Source organism: Nesoenas mayeri (assembly GCF_963082525.1).
Source record: "Nesoenas mayeri genome assembly, chromosome: 16".
NCBI classification, from domain to species: Eukaryota; Metazoa; Chordata; class Aves; order Columbiformes; family Columbidae; genus Nesoenas; species Nesoenas mayeri.
The window spans coordinates 13,598,552-13,625,232 of NC_137562.1; the positions used below are offsets into that span (position 1 = coordinate 13,598,552).

Here is a 26,681-nt window from a genome sequence, read left to right on the forward strand (position 1 = left end):
AGCACAGAGGAACAAAATCTCCACGTCAAAATCTCTAGTGGAAAGATAAGACTACACAAAAACTGTTTGCACAGCTGCCATCACCCCTAAAAACTTCTCCCACCCAGAGGTCCACCACCCACCCTTGCCCTTCTCTAAGCAAGAAGGGCACCTAATGCACCATGGTTGTCCTGCTCTCCAATACTCTGCCATCCACCATGTAGTTCAAACATCAGCTTAGATACTTTCCAAAGGTGTCTCTCCTCTGGGATTCATTGGATATAGGTTAGAATAAAGCAACACTTCTTCCTTGCATGTTGCAGAGCTCATTTATCCAGCCAGGCTGGCCCAGAGCAGCGCACTGAGCTCTTCCCGATTTAACAGCCTAGTGCAGGAGCACCTCACTGGCAACACAAAAGATGCTTTCCCCATCAGCACAGAACATTTATTTCTTGACAGATGAAGGGAGAAGATGCTTCATACTTCACCTCAGTCCTGAAAGAAATAAAAAGCTAAAAATACATTGTCCTGCCTAAACCCAGGAATTTAAAGAACATAAAAGCTTCAGATTTTACTGGACGTCACTTCCTCCCCCCAAAACCCCTTCCCAACCTTTCCACCACTCTTCTCCAGGGATTACACACCCTGTGAAACTGTCCTCAGGTTAGTTCTGCTCTGAAGGTGCTGAGGCACAGAACTGAGCTCAAACAGCCACGGCTCATAGTGAGCAAACAGACACGAAAAGGGATCCAGGTCTCCTGACTCTCGGTGCGGCGCTCATCATGGTCTCTGCTGCATGAGGAAATGGAAAGCAAGCCTGCTGCTTCATAGGAGGAATAAAAGATCCCTTAGGATGTAAAAAACCCAATACAATTAAAAACAACAACAAAACTACAGCTTATTTGATGAACAAGGAGGGGAAAAGGTGTATGCCAACGAAATATAGGAAATCGAGCACCTGAAAAGAGCAAGTGAAAGGAGCCTAAAGAACTCTTGGCAACCTACACCAGGGGTTTGAGCCATGTAAAACTGAGTTTTGTAAAGCTGATACTCAGGGACCAGCTCACTCTCTGCACAAAGCACCGGGAGTGAGCAAAGGGAACCGGCACAGCTGCTCCGTGCCCGATGTATCAAATCAAAGTGGAAATCCTACCATATGACTTTAGGGATAATGTTAAATCCATGACAGCATTCCCCCCTCCCCCACTGATCCCACATGAGCTTCAAAACTTCTGGCTTATGACTGGCTGCTAGAGGATCGTTGCAAGCTGTCTCCGGAAGGATAATCCTAAATTTTAAGTGACAGTTCATGGGCATCTTCTCTTTGTTCTGAAGCGCTGTCTTACACAGCACATTAAGTATTTCAGAGATTAATAACTGGAGCAAAGAGTTCTAATCTTGGTGTCCTAGTGGAGATTTAGCGAAGAATGGATAGTGTTTGAAGTCGCTATGGCACAGGGAACCTAAGAAGCCTTGAAGACCAAAAGCAAGGCTTGTACGCAGCTCAAATGGAAATCTGGGACATCAAACACACGATCCACGTTTAGTCTCCCAGGCTGATGTGGTGTTTCCACTTGGAGCAGATATTAGGGACCCTGTGAATGGTGGAACCCACTTTGAGCTCTTTTTTAGACTAAACAGACCAAACTCACCACATCCGTTAAATTGCAACTCGTTCTTTTGTATTCTTCAACCTGAATTAGGTGATAACTGAATTGTATAATAAGGTTACAGGTTGCTTTGAGCTTCATATACTGAAAACCAAATGGAGCCACTTGACCATCTCTGAACAGGCAGTTTCACTTTGTCAGCTCGCAGGACACTCGCCCGGATGAACACACCGCGGATTCTGAGCTGCTTGCACAGCAACTCGCTCGAGAGCAGCCCCGGAATGACTTTTTCTTTCAGTTAATAAGTTTTCTCACTGTAACAATTTCTCCTACTGCTCCTCACACAAGCAGGAGTCCCATTAAAAAGGAGCTGAGTTGGTGCCTTATTTGGCATCTTCCCCTCTCAGGTGGCATAAGCCAATGCACAGAAGAAACAGTCCAAGCTCCTTCTAAGTTTCGTTGAGCCCTGTACTGGTTCTATGGAAGCCAAGCAAATTCTGCACATGGGTAGGAGGAAACCTTGCCACAAGTGTCACGATGGTAGAGATCCAGAAGGACTCTGATCAACGCTACTGTCAAAAATAACACCATTGGGTCCTCCTGCCCTCAGCACCACGCACTGCTTCCATTTTTCTCTGCTAGCAGCAACGCCCATGTAGCATCACAGCAAATTGTACAGGGGAACCAAACTTAAACGGGTAAAATTAATCCTATTTTGCAACATTCACACTTTTCATGGTGCTGCTCTAAGGAGCTGAATGCCCACCAGCACCATTCAGAACAGCCTGTGACTCTGATCATGTTGTCCCAGTTCATTAGTCACTCCAGCTATTGTGGGGATAAAGTAACAAGTTAACAGCTAATATTTAGGAGATTATAAAATTATGTTTCCTTGAAGCTGTTTAAGCAGTTGATCTGGCATCTCTGTACAGAACTAGACAGCTCTGCTTTCAATTAATGCAAGTGAAGTGGTTGGCACAATTTGGCCAAACATTTAAAAGTAACATAACCATCCACTACAGATGCCCTTTTAGGCCTTTATTCTTGAACGGTTTTATGCACAACACACTCTTATCTATTTAGCAACCAAGTATTGGAACAGATTTCTGTATCTTGAGCAGCCACTCTGCATGTCAGAAAGGGGTCAAACAGCAAGCAGACATCATATACTCTGCTCCAGGTCACTGATATGAGCAGAGATCAGAAAAGACACGTTGGGGTGTAACTTTGCCCCGTTTCAGCACAGCACGTTTTTCCACATTCTTTACCACCCATGGAATTGCCTTAATGGTCCTGAAAATGAGTGTGCCTGCAGGCAGGGACAGGAGCAATAGTCCAAACCTGAGGTTACTGAAGGCAGCGAGGTCTCTTCTCCACCTCCTCTATGTTTTTATGACGTTCTACGGCCCTTGGGGACAGTAAAGCCACCGCTTCTTCACCTTCTTTATACCAGTTACTGTCTGGGTATCTTCCCCGTAGTCTTATCTTTTCCAGCCTAATGGTTTACAGTTTTTGCCAAACTGATGGAGGCTGCTTATGTTTCAGTTCAGCATTTAGTATCAATTATTCTTTCCCCAAAGAAAAGAGCAAGAACTGCATCCCCAGTCAAATTTAAGTTAGAGGACAGGGGCCTGGCTGCAAACCTGCATTTTTCAGCAAGGTACAACCAATCAAATACATCCTTATTGCAGTACTCCTTAAAGAGGCTGAATCACTGAAACACATAAACTAGTTGTAAAGCAGAAAGTTTGCTTTATTGCTAAAACGACTTTTGATAGAAAGGTCCCATCAGTGAAGAGCTGCCGGGCTGAGCCACTGCTCTTGCAAAACCACGTAAGGACGGCACAAGTCTAGGATGTCCTTCTGGACCACGCTTCATGGAAGGCTCTGTCTTTATAGCCAGACAGTGCTTTATGTGACCAGGTCTCCAGTTTCAACCAAGACGTCAATATTACTGATATAAATTAAGTACAAAAGTATCTGAAATCCCACTGCGTATTTGGCGGCGGTTGAGCAGAAAGGGTTTAGCAGGAAGTAAAGCAAACCTGATGCGAGTGCAGGAGGCAGCGATGAGCCCCTCCAGCCGCCAGCAGAAAAGTGTCCTGACCAACATGTCCCGACAAACACTCACTGTGAGGAGCAAGGGAGACGCCTGCTGGGCTGACTCACTTGGTACAAGCCCAGATCCAACTTAGCATCATGCAATAAGAGCAGTACAAAGACAGTCCATTTTAATGACATTTTAAAAAAGCTGTAAAACACATACTCTCAAAAAACCCTGAGTCTTGTTATGAAAGTTTGTAAGACAGTACTTTTCTCTGGAATGCACTTGTGTTGTGTTCCTCCTCGCTGTTGCATCCTCCTGTTGCAAGCGCTACGACCGTGCCAGCTGACACCCCAGCGGGGCTTGTCCTCCTTGTTCAGGTGACAGAACGAGATGCTCAGCGCTCTCCGAGCAGCCAGCGAGGCAACGCTGGGGCCTGCACTCCGTCCACAGCTCACACGGCACACCGGTGGCTCTTCTCCGCGCTGTTATCTCCACCCGAGGGGCTGTGAGCGAGGTGCGGGGCTACGGCTGCTCGCTGGACGTCAGCGCTCTGCTCGGTGCCGATGGCTCCGCTGCCCGCGGGGCCTGCTTCGGAAGGCGAATGGGAACGTAGACATTTGAAGCACAGTGCTCCTTGAGGTATTCTCCTCCTTTTTCTTCGTAGTCTTTTCTGGTTATCCAGCCTTCCTCACGGGTCATGTATTCCACTGCCCAATCCCTTGCCCCATACCAGGCATCTAAAACAGGACTGGAAGCAAGGTGAACCTGGAGGAAAGGAAAATAGAACAACAGTGTCAATTCAACACAGGAGAGAAAAAAAGCCCTTTTAACCCCGGTTACAGCAGTATGTGACACAAACGAGTGGATATCACAAGTTTGAGCTGATTATTCAGTGCTTCTGAACAAGACTAACATTAGGAATGGGTTTGAACCGTGTTTTCTCCTTGAGATCAATTCTCCATGAGCCTGCTGTGTTTCTACCAGTTGAGAAAGCACTCAACTGGGAGCCAAGCTGGGAGCCAACGCTGGAAGAGTTGGTGGTGCCGCAAAACAGCATCAAGTGCTCCAGCAAAACTTCTCGCCTGCTTGTAGTAACAGGGAGGAATATCGCAGGCTAAGAAATCGCTGTATGTGGGAACAGACCACACATATTCTTTCCACTGCTCTAGATTCATACTTCCATTCAGATTATTCCTGTTACTGTAGCACAAACTGCTTTTCTGGTTCAGCTATGGGTTTGCTAAACCAGACGCTGTGTAAACCCCATGTGTGATATCTGTGCAGTGACAGATTTCTGCCAGGACCACACTACAGACCACATTGCAAGGGAAAGAAGGAAGCTCTTACTCAGTTATGAGCAGTAACATGAAAAGCAGAAGAAAACACACTCATTTTCTTCCTACAGAGACAAGTTACACATTCAAAACTTAGCAAGCCATAGCCTTCCTCAAAGTTTCTGTCAGTCACACCTGGCTCACAGCTACCTACAATAAGCACACAAAACAAGGGCTGTGGAATCATAAGATTATATTTGCACTGACTCTTTTTTTCTCTCCCCAGTTTATAAGCTGATTTTCTGTTCAAGAAGTCAGTAGATTTAAGAAGACAAGGTGGCTTCAGAACAGCAAGGGAGGGTCTGGCAATTCATGGCAAACTCTGGGACTTGCCCACCTTGTACTACGCCTGTTACTAAAAACGTAGCAAAGGACAGTGGGTTTGTAAGATACTCACCCTATTTCTTTTGCTATTGTCCCAGACAGTCATTATATGTAACATATTGAATATATAACTCAGTTTTGAAGTGAGTAGGGTTTTTACCAGCACCTACTCCTAACAAAGTTTGCCTGTTCCAGACAGTAACTGTCCCAATCCTAAGAAATCAACCTGCAAATTCCCAGCCAAACATGGTTGTGTGTGTTTGGTCATTTAGCTGAAGTGGGTTTTCCTTTTCCAAGCCATCTAGCCTGCTCTCTCTAATGTCTTCAGAAAGAGCAGCAGTATCTTCGCTTAACCTTCATTTTCTCAGGTCTAAACAGCTGTTTTCAGTGTCTTGTAATAAACCACTGTCCCTTCCCATGCCCTAAGTACACCCGTGCCGTACCTCTCCCAACCTGAACTACTGCTGCACACTGACGAACAGACTGCTCACATAACCGTTACATCAATACACGTACCTGAAAAGATGACTGGAATGGCCTCATTTCGAGGAGTTCCTTCTGGACTCTGGCTTTCAGTCCAGGGTACATCGTATTTCCACCAGTGAGAAAAACATTCTGGACAAGAATAGCTTGTTGCTCCTTTGGATACCTACAAGGAATAAAACCCAATTTCAGTTGTTCTCAAGGAGTTCTCTCCCTACAAACTAAACCTTGTCTTCAGGACTCCCTCTGAGAAACTTCCTTCCCTATCATGAAAACCTGTGTTCATTTTCTGGAAATCCAAGTGGTGATAGAAGAAAATCCTTAAAGTACTCTGTGCACTGTACCCCACAAATCAACAACTCAGTAGAGCTGGAGTTCTTGCACTTCAGAAAATGTAACCTCGGATAGTTTTCTATTTTTGTGTATGTTTTAAAAGGTATATCATATACTACTTCAGTAGTACCTATATGTAATTTATAAATATACATATATTGGAGGTGCATGCTCTAAAGTTTTTTAGTGACGGGGTCATCAGTCAAAAAAGTTTGGAGACCATTATCTTAAGACAAGCAGAGTTACACGTTTTCAGAACAGGAAGATATGTCTAACCTGCAATGCTCAACCTCACAAAAAAGAACTATTGAAACATATTTTCTCATATTATTGTTAAGTAACCAGTATTGCAAAAGCTGATACCAGAACAAGACCAGCTTGTTTGAATTAAATGCCAAGTAACTTTGTAAACTCACCTCTCAAGGACATATTGGATGGTTTCTGCTACACCAGCCTGGTCTTCTCCTATCAGGGATGGTTGGAAGACAATCTCTGGTGCCCTGATTCTTTCAGTGCCGAGGAAAAGCTGGTGGTACTCAGCCAGGTTAAACACGGGCTTTAAAGAGATGAGATTGAAAAGCAGTGAGAAATTATGTTAAGGAAGAGTAATCTTCTAGAATAATCAAAAGTTTCCAAAACCAACGTTTGCATTTGGAGAAATGTCAGCAGACCAGCTGGACAACAGGAGGCAGCAACATCTGACACAAGGTGTAGATATAGAAATCAAACCTGCACAGCAGCAACAGGCTTCTCAACCTCAGGCTGGTCCTCAGCAAAGAGAGGTTCAAACTCATTAATGCTTTCCACATCCTCCAGTGACTGTTCACTGCCTAATGGATCCAAATCGGGAGTCTGGAAACAGAGAAGGTATGTTAAGGTAGGTTAGCTCAGGCGGGCTAAGCGCATATATGCCTTTTAATTCTGGTGACACTTGGAAAATTCAGCCCCAGTTCTCTCAAATCTCAACTCTTTAACATGTCCGAAAGCAAACATGCTGCTCTTCAGCACCAAAGACAAAAACTCAAAATGGTGATCAACCCAGAAAACAGGAGTTAAGACAGACGTTCACCTAAAACATAAAAATCAATCACTTGTCAACAAATTTATCATGATGCCACCCCAGAAATTCAAGCTTTTAGTCAACAGGCTAACTGCCAGGATCCTAACCAGCCACGGCCAAATATAACACACTGAAACCTAATAAAACAGCTTTTTAAATTGGTTAAGACTTGGTGCATTCCTTGCACCTCTAACTACTCTATAATTACCATTAAATTCCCTGCCTTGCTTGTATGGGACTGGAAAACAAATATTTGCTAGCTACAAAGCTACCACACAATCTTCTACAGTTTCAACCCGCCAGCATTTGCACACAGGGTATACCAAAAGCCTTTCTATTTTACAGAGATGTGAAGATGCTCCCAAAGCCTCTTCCCAATGAGCAGCCTCACTGGAAATCCTACAGTACTTCACTGTTGAGGAATAGGAGCAGCTCTTTAATTATCTCCATTACTTTTGTGTTACAACGTTACCTTTGGGATTTTGTTGCTACAGATTTGTTTTTGTTATTTTAAGCTCGAAACATTTGTTGCAATGTCTAGCAAACAATACCAGGATGAGAAAAAGCTAAATCATTTATACTAGCTTAGGTCCACTTCAAAACCAAGCAATTACTCGAACTGAAGTTCATTGTTAGAGCAAACTAACGGTAGTCCCTGAAGTTCTCTCCAACACTTACGCTTTTTTAAATCCATTTCTTTTTGTGTCTTAAACCTAGCAACAGAAAGGATCGCAGAACTCTGCCGAAGCATTGGCACAGACCCTAGGACAACATAATCAGCTTTTAGTCTCCTTCACAAGGCCACAGAGGGACGGCCTATCTTCACGAATGGTTTCGGTGATAATTGCAGGCTCTCCCGCAAAGCCCAGACCAAACAAAAAGCCTTGCTGATTCATTCTGAGATGACACCTAGTAAAGCGGAGGAGCACGGGATCCAAAACAGACACGTTGGAACTTGGGCACAACCACTGGGCAAAATTACAAGGAGCTGACAGTCTTTCAGTGATTTCTTTCTCGAACATTCTATTTTGCCAAAAGGCAGGAAGTTTCTTTACCACAATGGTAACCCATGATCTACCTTAATTTGGTGCACTCCCAGCACCTCTACCTGCTCTATAATTACCATTAAATTCCCTGCCTTGCTCGTGTGGGATGGGAAAACAAAACAAAAGAGACTTTCCTGTTAAGGACTGGCAAAATATAACCAGGAAGATACCAGCTCACCTGCTCTAACAGTTTGGGCTACATCTCAAGTTCCATATAAGAAACAAACTCGTCTATCTGGCACCACTCTCTTCTATGCTTCAATTTTCTGTTTTTCTCCAACTCTTGCTGAGCAAAGACTGATATAACTAAAAAGGCTCTGTCTTATGTGACTTAAAAGGCAATTTCAGGTAAATGCACAAAGGGCTTAGACCATCTCCTAGCAGCAGCTGCTGTGTGCTGGGCCTGTGTGTCTGCCAAAGCAAACAAATAAGCTTCTCATCTTCAAGACAAGTCCAACAACCAAGTGTAGCAATTAATCTTTCACTGCTAAGGAAACAGAATAGAACCTGCTACTTCAGTGCACCAAAAAAAGAGAGCCAAAATGAAGGCAAAATGTTACCATAAAGTTCTCTACACCTAAAAGGCAAGAACAGAAAGAGAAACAAATACTGCTTTTAACAAAAAGCTTGAGAGGTTCTTATATATCTTTAATACAATGCTAAAGACATTTAAGGATTATAACCACCTGAAACTCCATGTCATTTCATTGTCAGACACTGGAAGACAAATATCTTTAACATAGCAGGCCCACTTATTTCACCAAAAGTAATGCAAAAGCAGAGTTAGAGGCTGGTTTAAAGTATGAACAAAACCATTATGTTGGCTGTTGTATTTACAACGCTCTAAGCAAGTGAACCTTCAGTAAGGACACTGGCTGGCAGATGCTGCCAAAGGGAAACAGCGATATCACCAGTGGTACCTTCTCTGACCCATTACGGCTATTTTTTGCCAACTTCTTCTAAATGAGAAAGAAACTTTTAAGGAAACTTATTGATTTAATATAACTGTATACTTTAATTACTGGCAGGGAACCTAGAGATTATGCTTAGAACTATATGGAATCAAATATAACATATGTCCCCGAGCACAGTGCAGAACAGCACAAGACAGGTTACTGATTTCAGGCACACTCTATGAAATCAAAACTGTCACCTTCTGCAGCGGCATTAACAATGGGTTGCAAATTGTTAAAGGAACAGCTTAGTTCATCAATGAAAGTCTGGAGGGGCACATGTTCAAGCATAGAAACTTAATTGTCTCAGAGATAAGAGGAGGATTAACTCAGTGAAAACGTTATACCTCTGGCTTGCTGTCCACAACATCTACTTCAATATTGACTTCTGCCTGTAGGATTTTCTGTTTCGTTTGTTCAACAGACAGGCTCAACTTGTTGATGTAAGACTGAAGTTCTTCTGCAGAGTCCATGTTCAACTCCACCAAAGCTTTGTGGAACTGATCCATTTGACCATCTTCTAAAAGCTCCTACAGACAGATCAGAGTTAGCTGTGATGAACAGTACAGGGTAATCAACTACCTGTCAGCTCTGCATGTATACACACTTTGCCTTCATTACTACATATGATGACATGCACGCTTTGGCAGCATGAAAATATTTCACAAAATACTGTTCAGAAGCTGGAAGCATCCTCTGCATCACTAATATCTCCTTTTTATCCTCCAAGTAACCTTAAAAAGCTCCTATCAGAAAACACACAGGACAGATGTAGTTTCTTTACAGTGACGCATGACCTTCTGATAAAGCTGCAAGGGCAGCCTGCCCTTCTCCCAAAAGATCATGCAGAAAACTTTGCCTTGATTACCTGTACGTATAATAACCTGTCCAGCCTCTCTTGGTCAAGTTGCAGCTTCTCTTCTCGACGACGTGCATTGAGTTCTTGAAGGCGACGTAACTGCTGCTGCCGTCGCTCCTGCTTCTCCTCTGACGTCAAAGTGCTTCCCAGCAGCTTGTTCGAGAAAGGCAGCTGCATCTTGTGCACGTTGTTCTCATAGTACTCAGGGGACCGCCACTTCTGGAGCTCTTTTGAAAGTAAGATAAATGTTTTGTCAGGCTGAAAATCATTGTTTGTATGTTGCACGCACTCCACATTAAGTTCAGACTTAGAAGGAAGAAGGCAACAATGATTCAGCCTAGAATTCTGTCACCTCCTGACAGTTGTTCCCGTATTTAGCTTCCCCCTCAGAGTCCCCCCTTCCAGTCACACACTCAGTGCACAAGGTTCTCAGTGCTCTGATCCCCAGCATGCAGCAAACACAAAGTACTAATCATTGGGGAGTGTATGTTAATGTCTCTTCTCTCTCCCAAGGCAAAGGAGAGTTCTCACACATTTCTAAGGACTCCCATGGGCTCTTTCGCAAGTGACAAATTTAAGAAAACACTTCCTTTTGGCCACTACTTAAGCTGACATTTACCATGGAAATTTTTAAACTTCTTTAATTCACAAAAAGTCTGAGAGGTGTCCTTTGCAACTTGGGAAACCTTAAAGGACAAAACTAAGTTTGGATGAACACTACCTGATGGTAAATTACAGCTGGTTTTACCTTCTATATAGTCCTCTGCAATGTAGCTGTGCTCGTGCAGTATTTCCTCCATGCGACTGAGAGTGATGGCAGCAAAATGTCCCGGGTATTTCAGCTGAAGGAGGCGTTGGAGATAAACAGCTGCTTGACACCCTCCAAGATTAATACGTTTGCAGTTTTTAGCATCCAACCTTAAAACGCAAAGAGACACAACTGTGACTGGAGAGATCCACAAGCTCGGCATAAACCAGACCTCCTACCCTCTCCAGTATTATTTAATATGGACAAGTAGACAGCTGAATATTCACAGATAAATCTTTCAAGATTCAGTTACCAGAGAATCTAACACACCTGCTTTATCAGAGAACAAGCATTATCATTGCTTTGTTTATTGCAGATACTTTCTGAAAGGCTCTGTTCTGCTTTGAAATAAAAAACCCAACATTAAATAAATTGAGCTACAGCAAGAAAATGTTCTATTTTAAGAAAGGAAGTGATAGTTAGTGGAGATAAAAGTAGTTCATTTAACCGTTGGTCAGATGCTACCCTTGAAAATCTGAAGCACCTACTATATACAATAAAGCCATTTCCTGCAGTAAGGATTGGAAGCCTCAAGAACTGCAGAAATCTCACAGAGCTGCTTTCAAACCTAGTGTAAGTTTTTTAATGCCTGATCTTACTTAGGGCAGATATCCCCTTCTACTTTAGAAAGTACAGACCTATGCACGAATAGTAACTAAAAATACAATACATACAAGCACAGCACTGCTTCTTCAACTCAAAATTCAACAGACCTTACCAAAATCTGCAGACATAGTTTTAACTGGTCAGTATAAATTAAGACCTGATAACAGCTTATACCTGAAATACTGAATCACAGAATTGTAGAATCATAAAATCATTTTGGTTGGAAGAGACCCTCCAGATGATTGAGTCCAACAGTAACCTAACTCTAACGCTAAGCCGTACTAGAGGAGTGGGTTTCACATCACTGAAAAGTCAATGTTCTTAATCCACCAAGAACTCACCTGCCCTCCAAGACTGGCAAAATGTGCGTGCACTGATAACCTGAAGATATCACCAAACCGCTGCAGGGCCAGTTCTGCCTTCTGTTGTGGTAAAAACTGTACAAGCTGTCTACACCATAGGAGACTTTGGGCACTTGGTAACATTCAAAGAGGAGCTCTGACATCATTTGTCTTGAATACAGAGGATTGCAGACTGCTTCTGTCAAAACAATCGGATGATCGACACAACCCTGTAAGAGACAAGAGGAAAGAAAAATAGTAAAGGTACGAAGGAAACACCCAGGGATACTTATCCTTGCTGCTTCTTTTAAATATCAGCAAGAGCTCCTCCAAAACAGCAACGAGAAACACTTTATGTGCAGGCTACTAATCATATAAGGTAAATTATAGCTAGTGCTTAAGGAGGTAAAAAGTAGTCTTGACAGGCTGGGCTTGTGATGTTAATTCAACCAACGATCAAACTCCTAAAGGCAGAGGAGAAGGGATTTTTTTTAAAGCATATATAAATTATTAAAAACTGAAAACTGGTGAAGTTTCAGTTCTGCACTAGGCAAAGCTTTCAAACGAGTGTTGTCACACAGGCAAAAGGCTTCATGGTCCAAGGAACAACTCTGAGCTCAGGTGGGTGTATGAAACAGGTAAACGAGCACTACTAATAAGGGCACTGTACAAAACTAGTAATGTTTAACATCCTTCGCAAAACTGATCCTGGACGCTGGTTCTCAGCCACAGCCTGACAAGACGCTGCAGCCCGAATCTCTCGCCCTGCAGCTGTATTCTCCTGCTTTCATTTCACTACAAAACTAAGGAGAAATTAAACAGATAATGAGGTTCGAAAGCCACTCCTAATGAAGGAGACAGAGCCCTGGAACAGGCTGCCCAGAGAGGGTGTGGAGTCTCCATCTCTGGAGACATTAAAGACCCACCTGGACACATTCTTGTGTGATCTACTCCAGGAAATCTGCTTTAGCAGGTCGGCTGGGCTGGATGATCTCCAGGGATCCCTTCCAACCCCAACCACCCTGCGATTCTGTCACCGCTGCTGGTTGCTCAGGGCCCAACACCCCAGGCTGTATCTGCGAGGAGGGGACAACACGACGTCCCTCAACAAGCAGGACGATGCCGCAGCCCCATTTCCACACCTCTCCCCTCTCCTCAGTCCCCGCCAGGGCCGGGCCCGCTTTCAACCGGCGGCTTCACCTCGTCCCGGGGTCCCCCCGCCCCGCCCGGCGGTACCTGCGAGGCGACACCCAGGCGCTGGAAGACGTGGTCGAGGAGCAGCTCCTGCAGCTCCAGCTGCACGGGCACGTTGCGGTCGAAGGGCGAGCGGAGCAGCCAGCGCAGCGGCTCCGGGCTCCCCAGGTCGTTGCCCACCTGCGTCTCGGCGCCGGCCCCGCCGCGGGCCCCGCGGCTCCGCGCCGCCAGCGAGCGGAACCGCAGCAAGGGCTCGGCGGGGACTGCGGGGTCGGAGGAGGCCCAGCCCGCCCGCGTCTGGAAGGAGCCGTTGTCGATCACCAGCGGCACCGGCTGCGGGCTCCGCACGGCCGCGCTCGGCTCCAGCACCGGGTCCGGGACCCAGCGAGCGTCCCGGAACGCGAACACCCGCGGGGCCGCCGCCATCTTGTGTCCGCCCCCGGTCCCTCCGGCCGGGAACGCGGGCAGCGCCGCCGGTTCCGGGCAGGGAGGGCAGAGACGGGCCGCTCGCCAAAGAGAACCGCTCGGTGAACGGCCGGAGGGACCCCGAGCTGTCCCAGTGACGTGACTAAAAGGTTCTCAGTGAGGGTGGCAGAGCCTGGCCCAGGCTGCCCAGGGGGTTGTGGAATCTCCTTCTCTGCAGACACTCCAACCCGCCTGGACACCTTCCTGTGTAACCTCATCTGGGTGTTCCTGCTCCATGGGGGGATTGCACTGGATGAGCTTTATAGGTCCCTTCCAACCTCTGGGATCCTGCAATCCAGCGAGGTGGTGGATGAACCATCCCTGGAGACACCCCAGGCCAGGCTGGACGGGGCTCTGAGCACCCTGAGCTGGTGAAGATGTCCCTGCCCATGGCAGGGGGGGCACTGGGGGAGCTTTGAATCTCCCTTCCAACCCAAACCATTCTAAAGACACCACAACAGCTGGGTTCTGCTCCTTTCTGTCGCTCTTGTCACTGCATTTGTAGACAAACCACCAACAGCCTGGTCTCCAGAAACGCCACCAACCTGCAGCCCCTGCTGTGTGAGATGAGGATTGCAAATATTTAGCGCCCTTGAAGCTGGGGTCATTAATGGCTTTTCTCATTTGTTTACCCAAAGCACAGAGTAGGGATGCCAGCTGTGTTTTATCACACAGGGGTGTTATTAATGTGCATTAATAAGAATTTGCGAAGTTCATTTAGATGTTGGGATTAAAAGGCTCATTTAAAGGCACTGTTAACTACATAAAACCAAACACATGCACAGAAGCAAGAACATTAAATGCATACAATCATTCATAATGTGCACTTACATAGCCGTTCTTGTCTAAGGTTTACTGAGAGCTACAAAAACAATTAATTTAGCCAAACAACCCCCTGCGAGGTAAATGATAGATAATGGTTTTACTTTATTGAAGGAGAAACTCACAATGTGATGAATATAAAGTTCCCAAAGTCACATCTGTTCCTACTCCGATCGCTACTGAACTCCTTTACTATTAAGCAATACATTTAGAGGAGCATGCCCTATGAAACATGCTAGCTTGCCTTCCTTGGAGGGAAGAGAGATAAAAAGGTAATGAAAATATACTAAGGTTTATTCTCCTAATGGACTAACTAATAGATAGCAACATAGAGAGTAGGCTAAAAATAGAGTCCGTGTTAATATGGGACATGTTTATGCTCCATGTAAAAGAAGAATGCCTAGGAGAAGTAATTTTTAGCTAGTCACCCTCTGCAGGGTTGATTCTGTTTTATTGATTTCTCAAAAGTAACCTTGGCTAGCAAGCTTCAAAGTGGCTGAAGTTCTTGGTTATCTCCCCTATATGTGAGACATGAATGCACCTTTAACTATTGTTTTAACATAAGCCCTGAAAGCTTCCTAATTTGTATGTATCTTTTAAATAGCAACTGAAAGAAGGACAATCAAATCAGACGTTTCCTCAGTTCCCATGGTTAATCCTTATTACTCCCTCTCTGCAGAGCACAGGGCTGAGTATGTCAGCGGTCTTGCGATTAACACAGTGATGCAACGAGAGCTATTAAAGGCTAGTTAGCAAAGCAGAGCAGGCGAGCCGTGCTAAACTTAATGTAACCTGAAGCGAGCCATGAAGTATCCACTGGTTCCTTTGGTGAATGAGCTGACCTTTCCTATTCTTTTCTTCTGGCTTTGTTTGCCATTTGTAATGCTGTTGATCGTAATAATTATCTGGCTACAGCTTCTACTTAATGAAGGTAAGGTCTGCACTTGATCAGATAAAATGCTGCTGCATAAAGGCTTTATCTATTAGCTTCATGTTTAAGCTAATGTCACTTTCACGGAAAGAAGCTAAAGGGGGTTTTAGTACTGTTGGTAGCATATGGAAAATGTAATTGAAGTTTTTATGCTTTTCTGTTAGAAATGCTTGTACGAAGACAAGCTGCTGTCAGCTGTTCTTCCTTACCCTCTCCCTTTTTCTCAGAGGTAATTTAACTTAAGAAAGGCAAAGGACAAATAATTTTTGTAAATTTATATTAAAAAATCTCCCAGAAAGCAAACCTAACTCTCTCGTTTTGTACACTTTCAAACTCTGGCATTGTGGTTCTCTTATACTCCTCCCTTTTTTAGGGGGTGGGGAGGTGTTACTGGGGGAACTGTCAAGTGATTCTTTAATCAATGCTGAGGGCAATAGAAAATTTTTGAAGGAAGAAATGCATTTTCATATATTTGTGTATTTTGCTCCTCTTTGCAATCTGTCACTGATTCTTCTAGCCTATCACTAACTAATAACAGGCTTTGGTTTAGGCTAATAATAGGCTTGTTGATGTACTCATGAGGATAAAGCCTTGCTAGTTTGCTCTAATCCTGGAGCATAAAGCAATCCCAGCTGAGGAATCAATCCTAAATTCAAAAGCAGCAATCTTGCCATTGCAGAACAGCTGTGGGAAGGAAAATAAGAACAAAATTTCACTTCAGCAAGCTTTTGCTTCTATTTGGTGCCCTTAGTAATGTGGTATTCAGTCCTATAATAGATTCCAAAGCAGTAGCGACAGTGAGATGGTTCCTTTGGACCCACAGACGACAGAGAAGCAAGAGATACTCACTACAGCGGAGCCTTGTTCTCCTCCCTCCTTTCCTGTCCTGTCCTGCATGGGTGTGCGTGCCACATTTTCAACTTCCAGCCCCCCTTTCTGCAGGCTTCGCACACAACTGATGCTCATAACAGCCTCTGCTTGCTGCAGCATTTCAATATCTTCCCTCTACATGCTCAAGCACACTCTTGCAGGTAACCCATCATAGTTACTAAAAGTGCAAGTTATAAGAGGTTGTGACAACAATACAAGCACAGGCAGAACTTAATACTGATACCTGAAGAACAGAATGCTGTATCTATTTTTCGTAGGTAAAGGGTAGCTGTGCTGCATACTTACACTTAGGTTGAGTATCAGTATTTTTGCCTGGACAGAGTAACTCTGGAACATCTTGATGCCTTGAACGAGATTTTTAGGTTACATGTGCTGCACTTCACAGTTTCTGGCCCTAAGGTGGCTGTTGTTAACACCAGGCTTCCAAGGATTTACACAAATGCTCTGAATTGCATTTTAAGAAATACGACTGCACACACTACTAAATTTTCCCCTGCTAGTGTATTTATAGGAATAGACAATTCAGCATTTCATCAATTACTCTCAAGAGAGTAAAATAAAACAATGTTCATTATAATATCTTCCTGACTAATTCAGCCATATGCACTTATTTTATGCTACTTTACAGCAGGTACAAGTAAAAAGCACTGTATTGTTCAGCTCCTCCTTTAATATAGTTGCTGATTAAGAGCTAATTGGTTAAAATCAAACACTTGTACAGGCCTCTTATTGGCTCTACAATAAATATGGCTTGGAAATCCTTTCTATTAGTTGAAAAAGGTTCAGAAGAACTTGCAAAGCTTCTAAATGGAACATCCTAGGCCTGTAGCTGGGGAAGAAAAAGTCAGATTGCCAGTTTTTACTGATTATTTTTAAACTGATTTCTAGCCCAGGTGCCTAGTGAAGAAGAAACACAGAAACAATCTTCTGATGAGCTTGATTCTGACTCTAAATTTGAGGATGAGCTGATAGAGGAAGAAAACCAGAATGACACACTGAGTACAGAAACACAAGAGGAGATGCAATTCAGTGGATCTCTGGAAAAACCAAGACCCAAACCTGCTTATCTGAACTTGAAACCAAAAGGCCCAAAGCAAAGTTTTCTTGCTGCAATCTCAGATAACCAGTCTCAGAGCCAGAGGATAAAACCTTCCCACACTGAGAAGAGCAATCTCTGTAACATTGTGATGGTGAGTGGAGTGACCACAGTATCTCTTTGCATATCTACTGCTTTTGTGTCTCAGCTCTGATATTTTTCACCTCTGTCCAACTCCCTGCCTCTTGGGTGAGAGGGAGCTGCAAGATTGGTTTCTGCTTGGTTAATGACTAACAGGAGGGATTTTTATTCTATCTCCCCTATTTGGACTGACTCCTGTTGTAGACTAGGTAGAGGTAACACATAATTGTATAAAATAATTATTATAGAAATGTACTGTATAAGCATATGTATAAATATATTTTTAAATATATATGTATATTTAAGAGGTCCTTGAGAACTGAATTTGAAACAGTGAAAAGTGCTACATGTTCACAGAATCCCAGAATATTAGGGATTGGAAGCTCATCTAGTGCAATCCCCCCATGGAGCAGGAACACCCAGATGAGGTTACACAGGAAGGTGTCCAGGCAGGTTGGAATGTCTGCAGAGAAGGAGACTCCACAACCCCCCTGGGCAGCCTGGGCCAGGCTCTGCCACCCTCACCCCCAACAAGTTTCTTCTCAAATTTAAGTGGAAACTTCTGTGTTCCAGTTTGAACCCATTGTCCCTTGTCCTATCATCACTTCTCACTGAGAAGAGCCTGGCTCCATCCTCCTGACACTCACCCTTTACATATTGATAACCATGAATGAGATCACCCCTCAGTCTCCTCCAAGATAAAGAAACCTGGCTCCCTTGGCCTTTCCTCCTCTATGGAAAGTTTCTGTATAGAAACTCTCCTGGTATGTGTGGCTGATATTATATATTTTAAAAAACAGCTTAATATTTTTATACAATATGTAACTAAAAACTAGATGTATTTCACTTGCCCAAAGAGAGCTGAAGCCAGAAGTCTTATGTGAACACAGCAGTCCCAATCCTCTTAGGCTTTATTCAAATCCCAAAAGATATACTTGAAGCAGTGGAAGAGCTTAGTGTCTAGTGTCTTGTCTTCTCTTTCCCTGTGCCTTGATTGTATGTTCCTTTGCAGAAGGGGCTCAGAAGGGAAAGCTGGTCTGTGCCTCTACTATATCTATTCACAGTCCTGTCTACTCACATTGCTGGGATTTTTGAATTGCAGCAACTGAGGTACTCGCCACGCTTACTTCCACCAGCTATGCTGGAGCGGTAACCTTTGTTAGGCTGGGCTTGCTAAGGACTGGTATCATCTGACACTGCTGCAGTTGTTTGACCGACACACTCTGAAGCTGATCTTTAGCACGGAATCAGAAATATCACAAGTCAAATATTTTTGGCCTTATTAACACCACTGAAGCAGTACCAAATCAGTGCAGTGAGATTTTCGTTGTTGTGTTGCTCCAAGGTTAGAGAAATTATGCTAAGAATGAGCTTGGGCTTGCCTAGGGTAACATTTGATTCTCTTAGAGCTCTTTACGTACATGAGCATCGATGTGAACCGAGCAGTTTGAAGAACTGGGGTTTAAACTTGTCCCATGTAGGACATAATACTTACACTGCAAGGGTTGTTAGTTGCGTTGGGTGGGTGAGGGAAGGGAACAATTGCTCATGGTCTCCCAAATTATATCCTGCTGAAAACTGAACCACTTCTGAAAACACCATTGCCATGACTATTTTCTTCCTCCTTTTCTTCACAGCTGTTGTGCACAATGCTTTCTTCTCTCACCTGGAAATTTGTCACCCAGTTGCTCCAGATCTCTAATGTCTTGAGGATCCACCTGCTGCCATCCTCTCTGGTTATCTACATGGATCAGCTGTTTGTTTTGTTGGGTGGAAAAGTTGGGAAAATCCTGGGCTCCCTGAGGCTGGAAAGCAGAGGGCTGTTGGTTTCCGTCTTGGGGAGGAGATGTCAGCAAGCTGGAAGAGAGTGATGAAGCTCAGAGAATCACCTCAAGGTGTAAATAAAGCAGGTAGTCCCATGACCATTAGCAGCAATCCCACTCAGCATCGGTGAGAGCCACTGCAGCTCGTCGGAGGGTGGTTAATGCTCTGAAAATGAAACCTGCTCAAGACTGAGTTGACATGCTCAGGTCCCAACAGCTACTTGGAGTGAACAGTATTGACTGCCTAAATATTGAAAGGATGACAGCAGCCACCCTCTTGTCCAGTGCTTGGGTGTGTACTCTGCTCCCCTCCTGCTTTACTGAGGGATGAATTTCTTTTATCATAAGGACCAAGCACTACACCAGCACCAGTGATGCCCTCTTTGATTTCAGACAAATAACATCAAGGCAACAGCTCCCAGGAGCGGTTCTTACTGTAGTAAAGCACAGTGATGATTTTTCTCATCCTGCAATTAGCACTTCCCTGAATTCTCAAAGTAGGAAACAATTTTTCAGCACTTGAGTCTAACAAGTGAAACAAGCCTACCTCCAATTAAGACGTAATTAAACCCTTAGCGGATATTGGGCATGCATTTCCTTCATTTCTGTTCCAGATATGTCTTTTCAGCACAGCTGAGGAGCTGATATAAGGTTGGATCACAGCTCAGAGGCACTTACTCATGGACAGCTTGGGTTATGCAGCTAGAGGGATGACCTGGAGGTTGGTGGGGTTGGGATGAGCCATAATTTTGTGGCCTGAGCATTTCTCCAGTTGTCACGCTCTGAACAGAACAGCTGTCAGCTCCTGGTGTTGATGCACACACTCAACAGTTTTATTTTATTTATTTTAAATGAGGACCTGAGTGAGGCAGTTGCATCCCAAATAACACATTGCTGCTTGTGAAAACCTTTGTCCGTGCTCTGGTGTGAAGTAGTCCTGTCCCTCCAGAGTCTTGCGAGCACAGACTGTGTAAGTTACACCAACCCACACTAATTATGAAGCACGCCTTGTTTGTGCTTATTTGTCTTTCCCTTCCCATCCCCTGAAGTCTGTGTGTCCAAATATTTGTCCAGAGCAGTAAGCTCTTAAATAAAACTTGTTTGTTCACATTTTTATTTAGAAAAAAAAATAATATTGCTGTTTCTCAGCTGTTTGCCGAGGAAATCTCTGTTTGTTCTTCTGCCCAGAGGGTGACCCCGAGGTATGGTCCTTCTCTTTCGGGGACGCCCCGTTTCCTCCCCGTTTGCTGAGGTGGGTGTTTAGGGCGGATGCTGAGGGACCCGTTATAGCCGCAGTTGTCACGGGGGGAAAGCGGCCCCGCGGAGGGTCCGGCCCGCTCCCGTGTGGGTTCAGCAATCCCTCCCTCCCGGAGCCGCGCGGGGGGTCGGGACCGGGTACCCCCCCAACCCCGGACGGGCTCTCGCCTCCCGCCTGCGCGGTGCGGAGAGAGGGAAGGAGGGGGGTTATTTGCTTGACCCCGGGGGTCCTGTGATCACGCCTCGGGGAGTGTGGGTATGACCGCGGGATCATGCCACCGAGGTCCCGGAGGCGTGCCGGGGCTGACCCTGGCATCACGCTCGGGGGGGTCCTTTGTTGACCGCGACATCACGCTGGGGGGTCGTGGGCTTGACACAGTGGAGTCCCGGGCGGGTCCTGGCGTTGACCCTGGAATCACGCCGGGGGGTGTCGGGGCTGACCCCGGTGTCACGCTGGGGGGGGGTCCTGGGTTGACTCCGGAATCACGCCCGATGTGGGCTGGGTGGAGCTGGGGGCGGGCGGGGCCGTGTTGCTGGGGCGGTCGTGCCGCGGTCGGTGTCCGCAGAGCTCTCGCTTCTCCTCGGCTCCTCTTCTCCGGTTCAACCGCTCCCGGCTGCCGAGCGGAGCAGGTAGGCTGGTGCTCGGCGGTGGTGGGGACCGGCCCTGCCCGGAGCTGTGGGCTTTCCTTTCCTTGAGATGCTGTAACGTGATTCGGGACTGAACTGCTCCTTTTCCTGCAGAATGTGGCTTCCCCTGCCCTGCTGGGGAGCGGGGTTATTGTTCTAGCCACAGCTCCCCTATGGATAAAGAGAGAAGGTTTTCTGGCAGTCTCAAGGTTTTTCTCTTTTCCTTTTCTGCCTAGTCCATGTGCACTTAAAATCATATCGGTGAGAAAGACTTAATCTTGCAGCTGGATCGCTGGAGATGCCTCCCACCTCTTTGGGATTTCACGTGTTTAAGCAACATGAATGTGTTGGGCTCTCTGTTAATCTCGGCTCACTGTCAAACCTTATTGTCTTGAGGCAGTTGCCAAATTGCTGCAACTTAAAATATTTTACTGTGATCATTGCTGCAAGATGTAAATGGACACGTAAAGTGTCTAAAGGTCTCATAGAATATTGCTGTTTCTTGTATTGCGTGGCGAAGTTTTAAAGCCTGGTGATACTGAAGTATATGCTTTGAGTAGTTTTTAGTCTGTGTAAATACACTGGGAATAGCTTTAGTTTGGCTGGGCTGGCTGTCGCTTGCGATGTCACTGTAATAGCAGGGAGGTGGGTGCCAGCAGGCAAAACCTGCTTGTGAAATGTACTTTGAGGATTACTGGTTCGTGCGGAGTTCCCCACTACCACAGCTATGCTGCTGGCACTCGTGCTTTATACCTGGTTTTCCTGTCTCTGGGCTATGAGAAACATTGCATGACTAAATATTTGGCTGTTATGAACATAACTTTTGTGTGTGGATTTGGCTAAAAGTAGTATCGAAGGGCCATTTTGGCTCTGCTGAGGGCCTGTGCTTCTTGCACAGAGGCTGATGATGTGTGAACTTGACCTAGAGAATGGGCCCAGACCTGCAGATGCAGGGACTTGGTTTGAACCCTGTAGACTTTGTGCTGTGGTCCACTGGTGTTAAAATTTTCCGTGCTCCGAATCCAGCTGTAGTGCCTGCCCCTGTGCCTCTCTTTACTGAGCATTTGGAGTTCACAGTATGAAAGCAGCATGAGCTCTCAGCTGCCTTGCAGTCTGCAAGTGCTTGAATAGTATCCTGGAATTCGTGCTTTAATTTCCTCTTTGCTGTGGTGTGCAAAAACTGTTTTCTGGGCATCAGCAGCATTAGAGCTTATATATTGTAGCAGAGCAGACTTGATATTGTAGTAGAGCTCCTTTCAATGTGATTGCTTCCAGAGATTTCAAATAGATGCTGGTGGGTTTTTTTGTTTGTTTGGTTTGGTTTTTATTTATTTATTTATAAATGAAGCCTTTTGTGTAGTTTGGGATTTGGACTAGATGATCTTTTGAGGTCCCTTCCAATCCCTAGCATTCTGTGAGTCTGTGATTTAATTCACCTGTAAGATGACTTTTTCAACTGGGGCAAAGCATCTTTTTTCATATGCATCCAGTAGCCTCCATCCCGGGATGCATCTATATTGTAGCAAATATGTAGTTTTCTTAGCTGCAAAAGTTTGATACCAAAATCTGGGTTGAACGCTTTGGAGCGCAGCATTAGTGGTAGTTTCTTTTGACTGACGTTAAGCCTCCTGGGAGGTGCAAGTCTGCATTTCTATATACCAGTCTGGACTGCAGATGTTTTATGACCTTTTGCACATCACTTCATCTCTCTTTTTACCCCCCTTCTTATTTATAAAGCACTTACTTTGCAGGCATGTCACAAGGGTGTGGTTTGATAGATACTAAGACTCCACGAAAGCGTCGTACATTGAAAAACGTAGATACCACTTTCTTTCTCCTCTGAGCTCAAAAGTCTGGAAGAAGTTGATAAAAGACTCAAACTTTAATCTAGTGTAAACTTAAATAACCTAATGTGTTTTGATGGATTTTGGTGATAAACATGTCTGAAAGCAGTACGTCAAAGCATTTTCGGATAAGGTCTTGCAGCACTTTGGGATCTCTGATTTGTAAACGGGGCCTCTCTGGGTAACAGCTGGGTGAGCTGTGGCTGTTTACATCTTTCTCCTGGAGGAGTCATGGGATGATTTAACTTGGCCGACATCTGTTTTTCGTAAAGAGGAATTGGGGTTCTTGGGTCCAGCTGCATGTAGAAAAATAATGCTCAAAGTTTGGCTCCTGGTCCTTGGTGCCCCAAGAGGGCGCAAGGGCAGCAGCAGAGCTCTGGGTTTGATCAGGAGCTGGGGTTTGAGATGGTGTTTTTGATGCTGAAAGGAAAAACCCATATATTCTTTTTTTTTTTTTTTTCCAGTTCATACCATCTTTGATTATTTGAATGGAGAATTGTGTCACTTGTCAAAGCTTTGTAAGCTGCAAAGGGTGAGAGTCTTGCTCCCTGTGAGTACAGAGGAGTGTTGGAAAAGGGGCCCCAAAGAGGTGGTGGCACCTCAGTCCTTTACAAGACCCAACTGGTCACAGCCCTCAGCGTCCTGATTTGACTCTCTTTTGACCCTGCTTTCTAGCTTCAAATGTCTTTTAGGCTCTCAGTTCAGCAAAATGTTTGCTCAATAGGGGACGTTATGGCTCATGTGCTTCTATTCCAAGCAGTTCAAGTGCTTTTAGTTGGAGACATAAAAATGTCTTAGTTGTGACATGGTGTTGAGCCTTCCTGCTGCAGATGTAAAATCCATATGGCAGTGAGTCTTAATTGAAACCTGCTGGAGCTATTTTTTCTCCTTCATCATATTATATGAAATATTCTTTATGCAGCTGGCTTGAAAGGATTAGCCTTAATTAGGTATTTTTAATCAGTTAGTGCTATTCCTTTCTGTAATGCTGTTTCTGTCTAAGAAACATGGTTTTGAGTTATATAAGGCACTTAAGATGTGATATTCTACATATAAAATGTGGCCTGTGTGATTTATTCATTATTCTATGCCATGGCCTTTAGGTAGACGTCATTTACTGCAGCATTGTTAATGGTGTGGGTTAAGTCCCTCCAGGTGTGTTGCGTAGTGAAAAGCTTGTCTGAAATCAGAATCTGTTGCTTGAAAAGTTAGGCCTCTAAATCAGTTTTAGATTCAGATGTTTACAATACTTTCTCATATTTGTGGCTGTTTGTAAGACCGTTAGGTCAGTTTGCAGGGGAGTATGTTTTGTGGTTGCAAAGAAGTTTGGAGAAAGAAATACAAAAGCTGATGTAGCTTAAAGCATATTCCCCAAAGCAAATTACTCCAAGAGTCTGGAATGTGTCGGTGGGAGGCTTCAGTTTTAGTGAGATGTTGCTCCATGCGTGCAGGAGTTCTTCCCCTCCTAAATAATTGTTTCCATCTGCATAGCTTATTCCATCGGCCCCTGGGCTGCTAGTGCCTGGCTGCTGCTCTCTCTGCAAAATTGGGGTCTCTTGTAAAACTGAAGGTTTTTCTCACCAAATCCTTTGTGCTACCTATGTATGAAGGGAACCTTACTGTTGTCATACAGAAAAATAATAGGCCAACCCCCACTGGGGGACCTTTTAACATAAACAATATTCTTGTCTTTCATGTTCTTTTAATTTTTTAGAGGGAGAAGTAGCAGGACCCGTGAATCTTCTTGCATAGTGCCTGGCAAGCCTATTATTAATTCACTGTTGTCTCAGAGTTGTTTAGTTTTTATATAATATGATATATAAATTGCAGTGTTCTGGGCTACTTGAATTGAATACTATGACTTATGGTCTGTGAGATGTCCCTGTGAACACACATGGTCACGTCATACGGTGGAGCCTGAGCATAGGGCGTGGTATTGAATGCAGCACATAGTGGAGACTTCGGTGTTTTAGTGAGCAGCTTGGCTGAGCCCCAGGGGCACTTCTAGTGCCTGAATTCCTGTTTGTTGATTTTGCAGCAATAACGTACTAATTCCTTTGTCCTGTTTTTGCCCTTTTATAGAAGATTCCTTCTAGGATGATGGACTTTGTGACTTTATTAGCAGTGGGTTTTAGTCCTGACATGTTACTGTTATGTGTATATTGGGAAGGGGCTGCCAAGGAGGTGTTGAGGGCAATGGCAAGAATCTGCTCTACTATTGTATGCTCGTGGTTCAGCAGGAGCGTAGCAGGCAGCCTGTGCATTGATGACAGCAGGTTCCTGGCCAAGAGTTATCCTTTTATACTGCACAGTTATCCCAATGAAGCACAGAAGAGACATCGTTGTTAACAAGAAACAGTGGAACGACACAAAGGTGATGCACTCTTCACTCCCTTGCCTCTGCACTCTTCTTCCTGAAGGTCCTCTCTTCTGATTTAGTTGAAGCCGATTAGCTGAGGTCAGTTGTTTCCTGGAGGAGGCAGCATGACAGATGTGTCTTTCCTTAATCTCAGTTCTTGGTGAACCTTCTCTGGGCTCAGCCTGTGGTGGATGTGGAGAGCATGCACACAAGGAAAGGACATCTGCCTGGTGGGGTGCTGGGGCCTCTGAAGGGCTGGCTGGCAGCGCTGCTGCTTTGGGGTGGAAAGGAGACTTTTGCATGAGGCTGTCTGGGTGATGGACATTGCCTTTCAACTCTGTGAACTTAAACTGCTGCTGCCTAACAAACAGTTATGCTGGAGTTCTAGGAGCTCAGATCCCTCAGTGTCTCTGTATATGCACAGCTGAGCATGCTGCAGCGCTTGAGCACCCATCTCTCCTGCTTGGTCATGGTCACTTGGTTGGGGTTGTCAGGAGCAACACTGGAGATGAAAGCCGTGTTTGTTGCGTTGAGGGCGCCTGTAACTCTTGCAATGTCCATAGAAGGTGGCCAATATATAATGGAACTGGAAGGATATCCTCTTTAAGCAGCAAATAAATACAGCTTTGCTGATGAAAGTTGTTTTTCTCGGTCAAGGTAAAGCTCGGACAATGTCAATGTTTGAAAACAGCAGGGCTGACACAGTGGAAGGAAATCCTTGCATGCCTCACAGCGGAAGGTAGACATGAGCCTGCAATATATACATCCCTGCAGCTGACCTGAGATACGGTTGTTTTGATCAAATATTCCGGAATCCTGGACTCGCTCCAGCTTGTGCATGAGAAGGGTAAAAGCAGATAAAGGTAACAGCTGTATTTAGATGCAGTATTTCCTTTGACTAAGGGGAGAGGAAGAATACCTCCTGGGAGCAGTCCTTCTAATGATATCCCGAATCCAAGAGTTTTGGAATTCATTCACTTCGTGCTTCCTACGCTCTCTTGGCCAGCACAAAGCAGGCGTGAAGCTGCTGGATGTTTGCAGGCCAGGAAAAGTTTGGAGAGAGCACAGAGCTGCAGGGTCAGTTGGCAGGTTCAAGGTTTTATTAAATACCAGCATGCATTGTGGAAAAAGCTTTTTGGAGAATGGCTTTTTGCAAAGCTTATTTTAGCTGCAACAATGTGGTAGTTGAAAGAAAACCTAACTGGGGGGCAAATCTATAAGCAGGACCAAGGAATTGCTTCTGCAAGGCTTTCCTGTGAGCTCTGCTAGTGAGGTCTGTGCAGTGTTGTAGTGGATTAGCATCACCTCACTGTCCACAAAGCAAATGGCAAAGAAAATCTCATCTTTGTAAAGGTCAGAAAGCTGCTACCTGGTTGCTTTCTGAGGATCTATGAATAACATTTAACCCTGTATTAGTACCTTTTCTGACAACAGTACTGAGTCGCGTTCATTAGGACTTCCCAAAGTTACAGGAGGATGTACCCTGTGAATGCAACTTTATAACGTGA

At 44.8% G+C, this 26,681-nt stretch overlaps 1 protein-coding gene across 1 annotated transcript; it reads right to left on the bottom strand.

Moving 5' to 3' along the window:
* Positions 1-2,712: 2,712 nt before the first annotated feature.
* Positions 2,713-13,411, bottom strand: ACTR5 (actin related protein 5). The gene is made up of 9 exons (XM_080354846.1): positions 13,020-13,411; positions 11,784-12,013; positions 10,777-10,946; positions 10,038-10,255; positions 9,517-9,699; positions 6,840-6,962; positions 6,527-6,666; positions 5,811-5,943; positions 2,713-4,401 (listed from the first exon to the last, which is right to left on the bottom strand). Exons 1-9 carry the CDS (start codon positions 13,401-13,403, stop codon positions 4,159-4,161), a joined length of 1,824 nt encoding a protein of 607 aa, XP_080210972.1. The 5' UTR covers positions 13,404-13,411; the 3' UTR covers positions 2,713-4,158.
* Positions 13,412-26,681: the final 13,270 nt, after the last annotated feature.

What these genes read in the sequence shown, in the direction of transcription:
- ACTR5 (XM_080354846.1), bottom strand. Translation starts at nt 13,403, where the DNA reads ATGGCGGCGGCCCCGCGGGTGTTCGCGTTCCGGGACGCTCGCTGGGTC. An exon ending in TTGCCAGTCTTGGAGGGCAG is followed by an intron (nt 10,947 to 11,783) that starts GTGAGTTCTTGG and finishes TTGCGTTTTAAG; the next exon opens with GTTGGATGCTAAAAACTGCA. An exon ending in ACAGGTTATTATACGTACAG is followed by an intron (nt 9,700 to 10,037) that starts GTAATCAAGGCA and finishes ATCTGTCTGTAG; the next exon opens with GAGCTTTTAGAAGATGGTCA.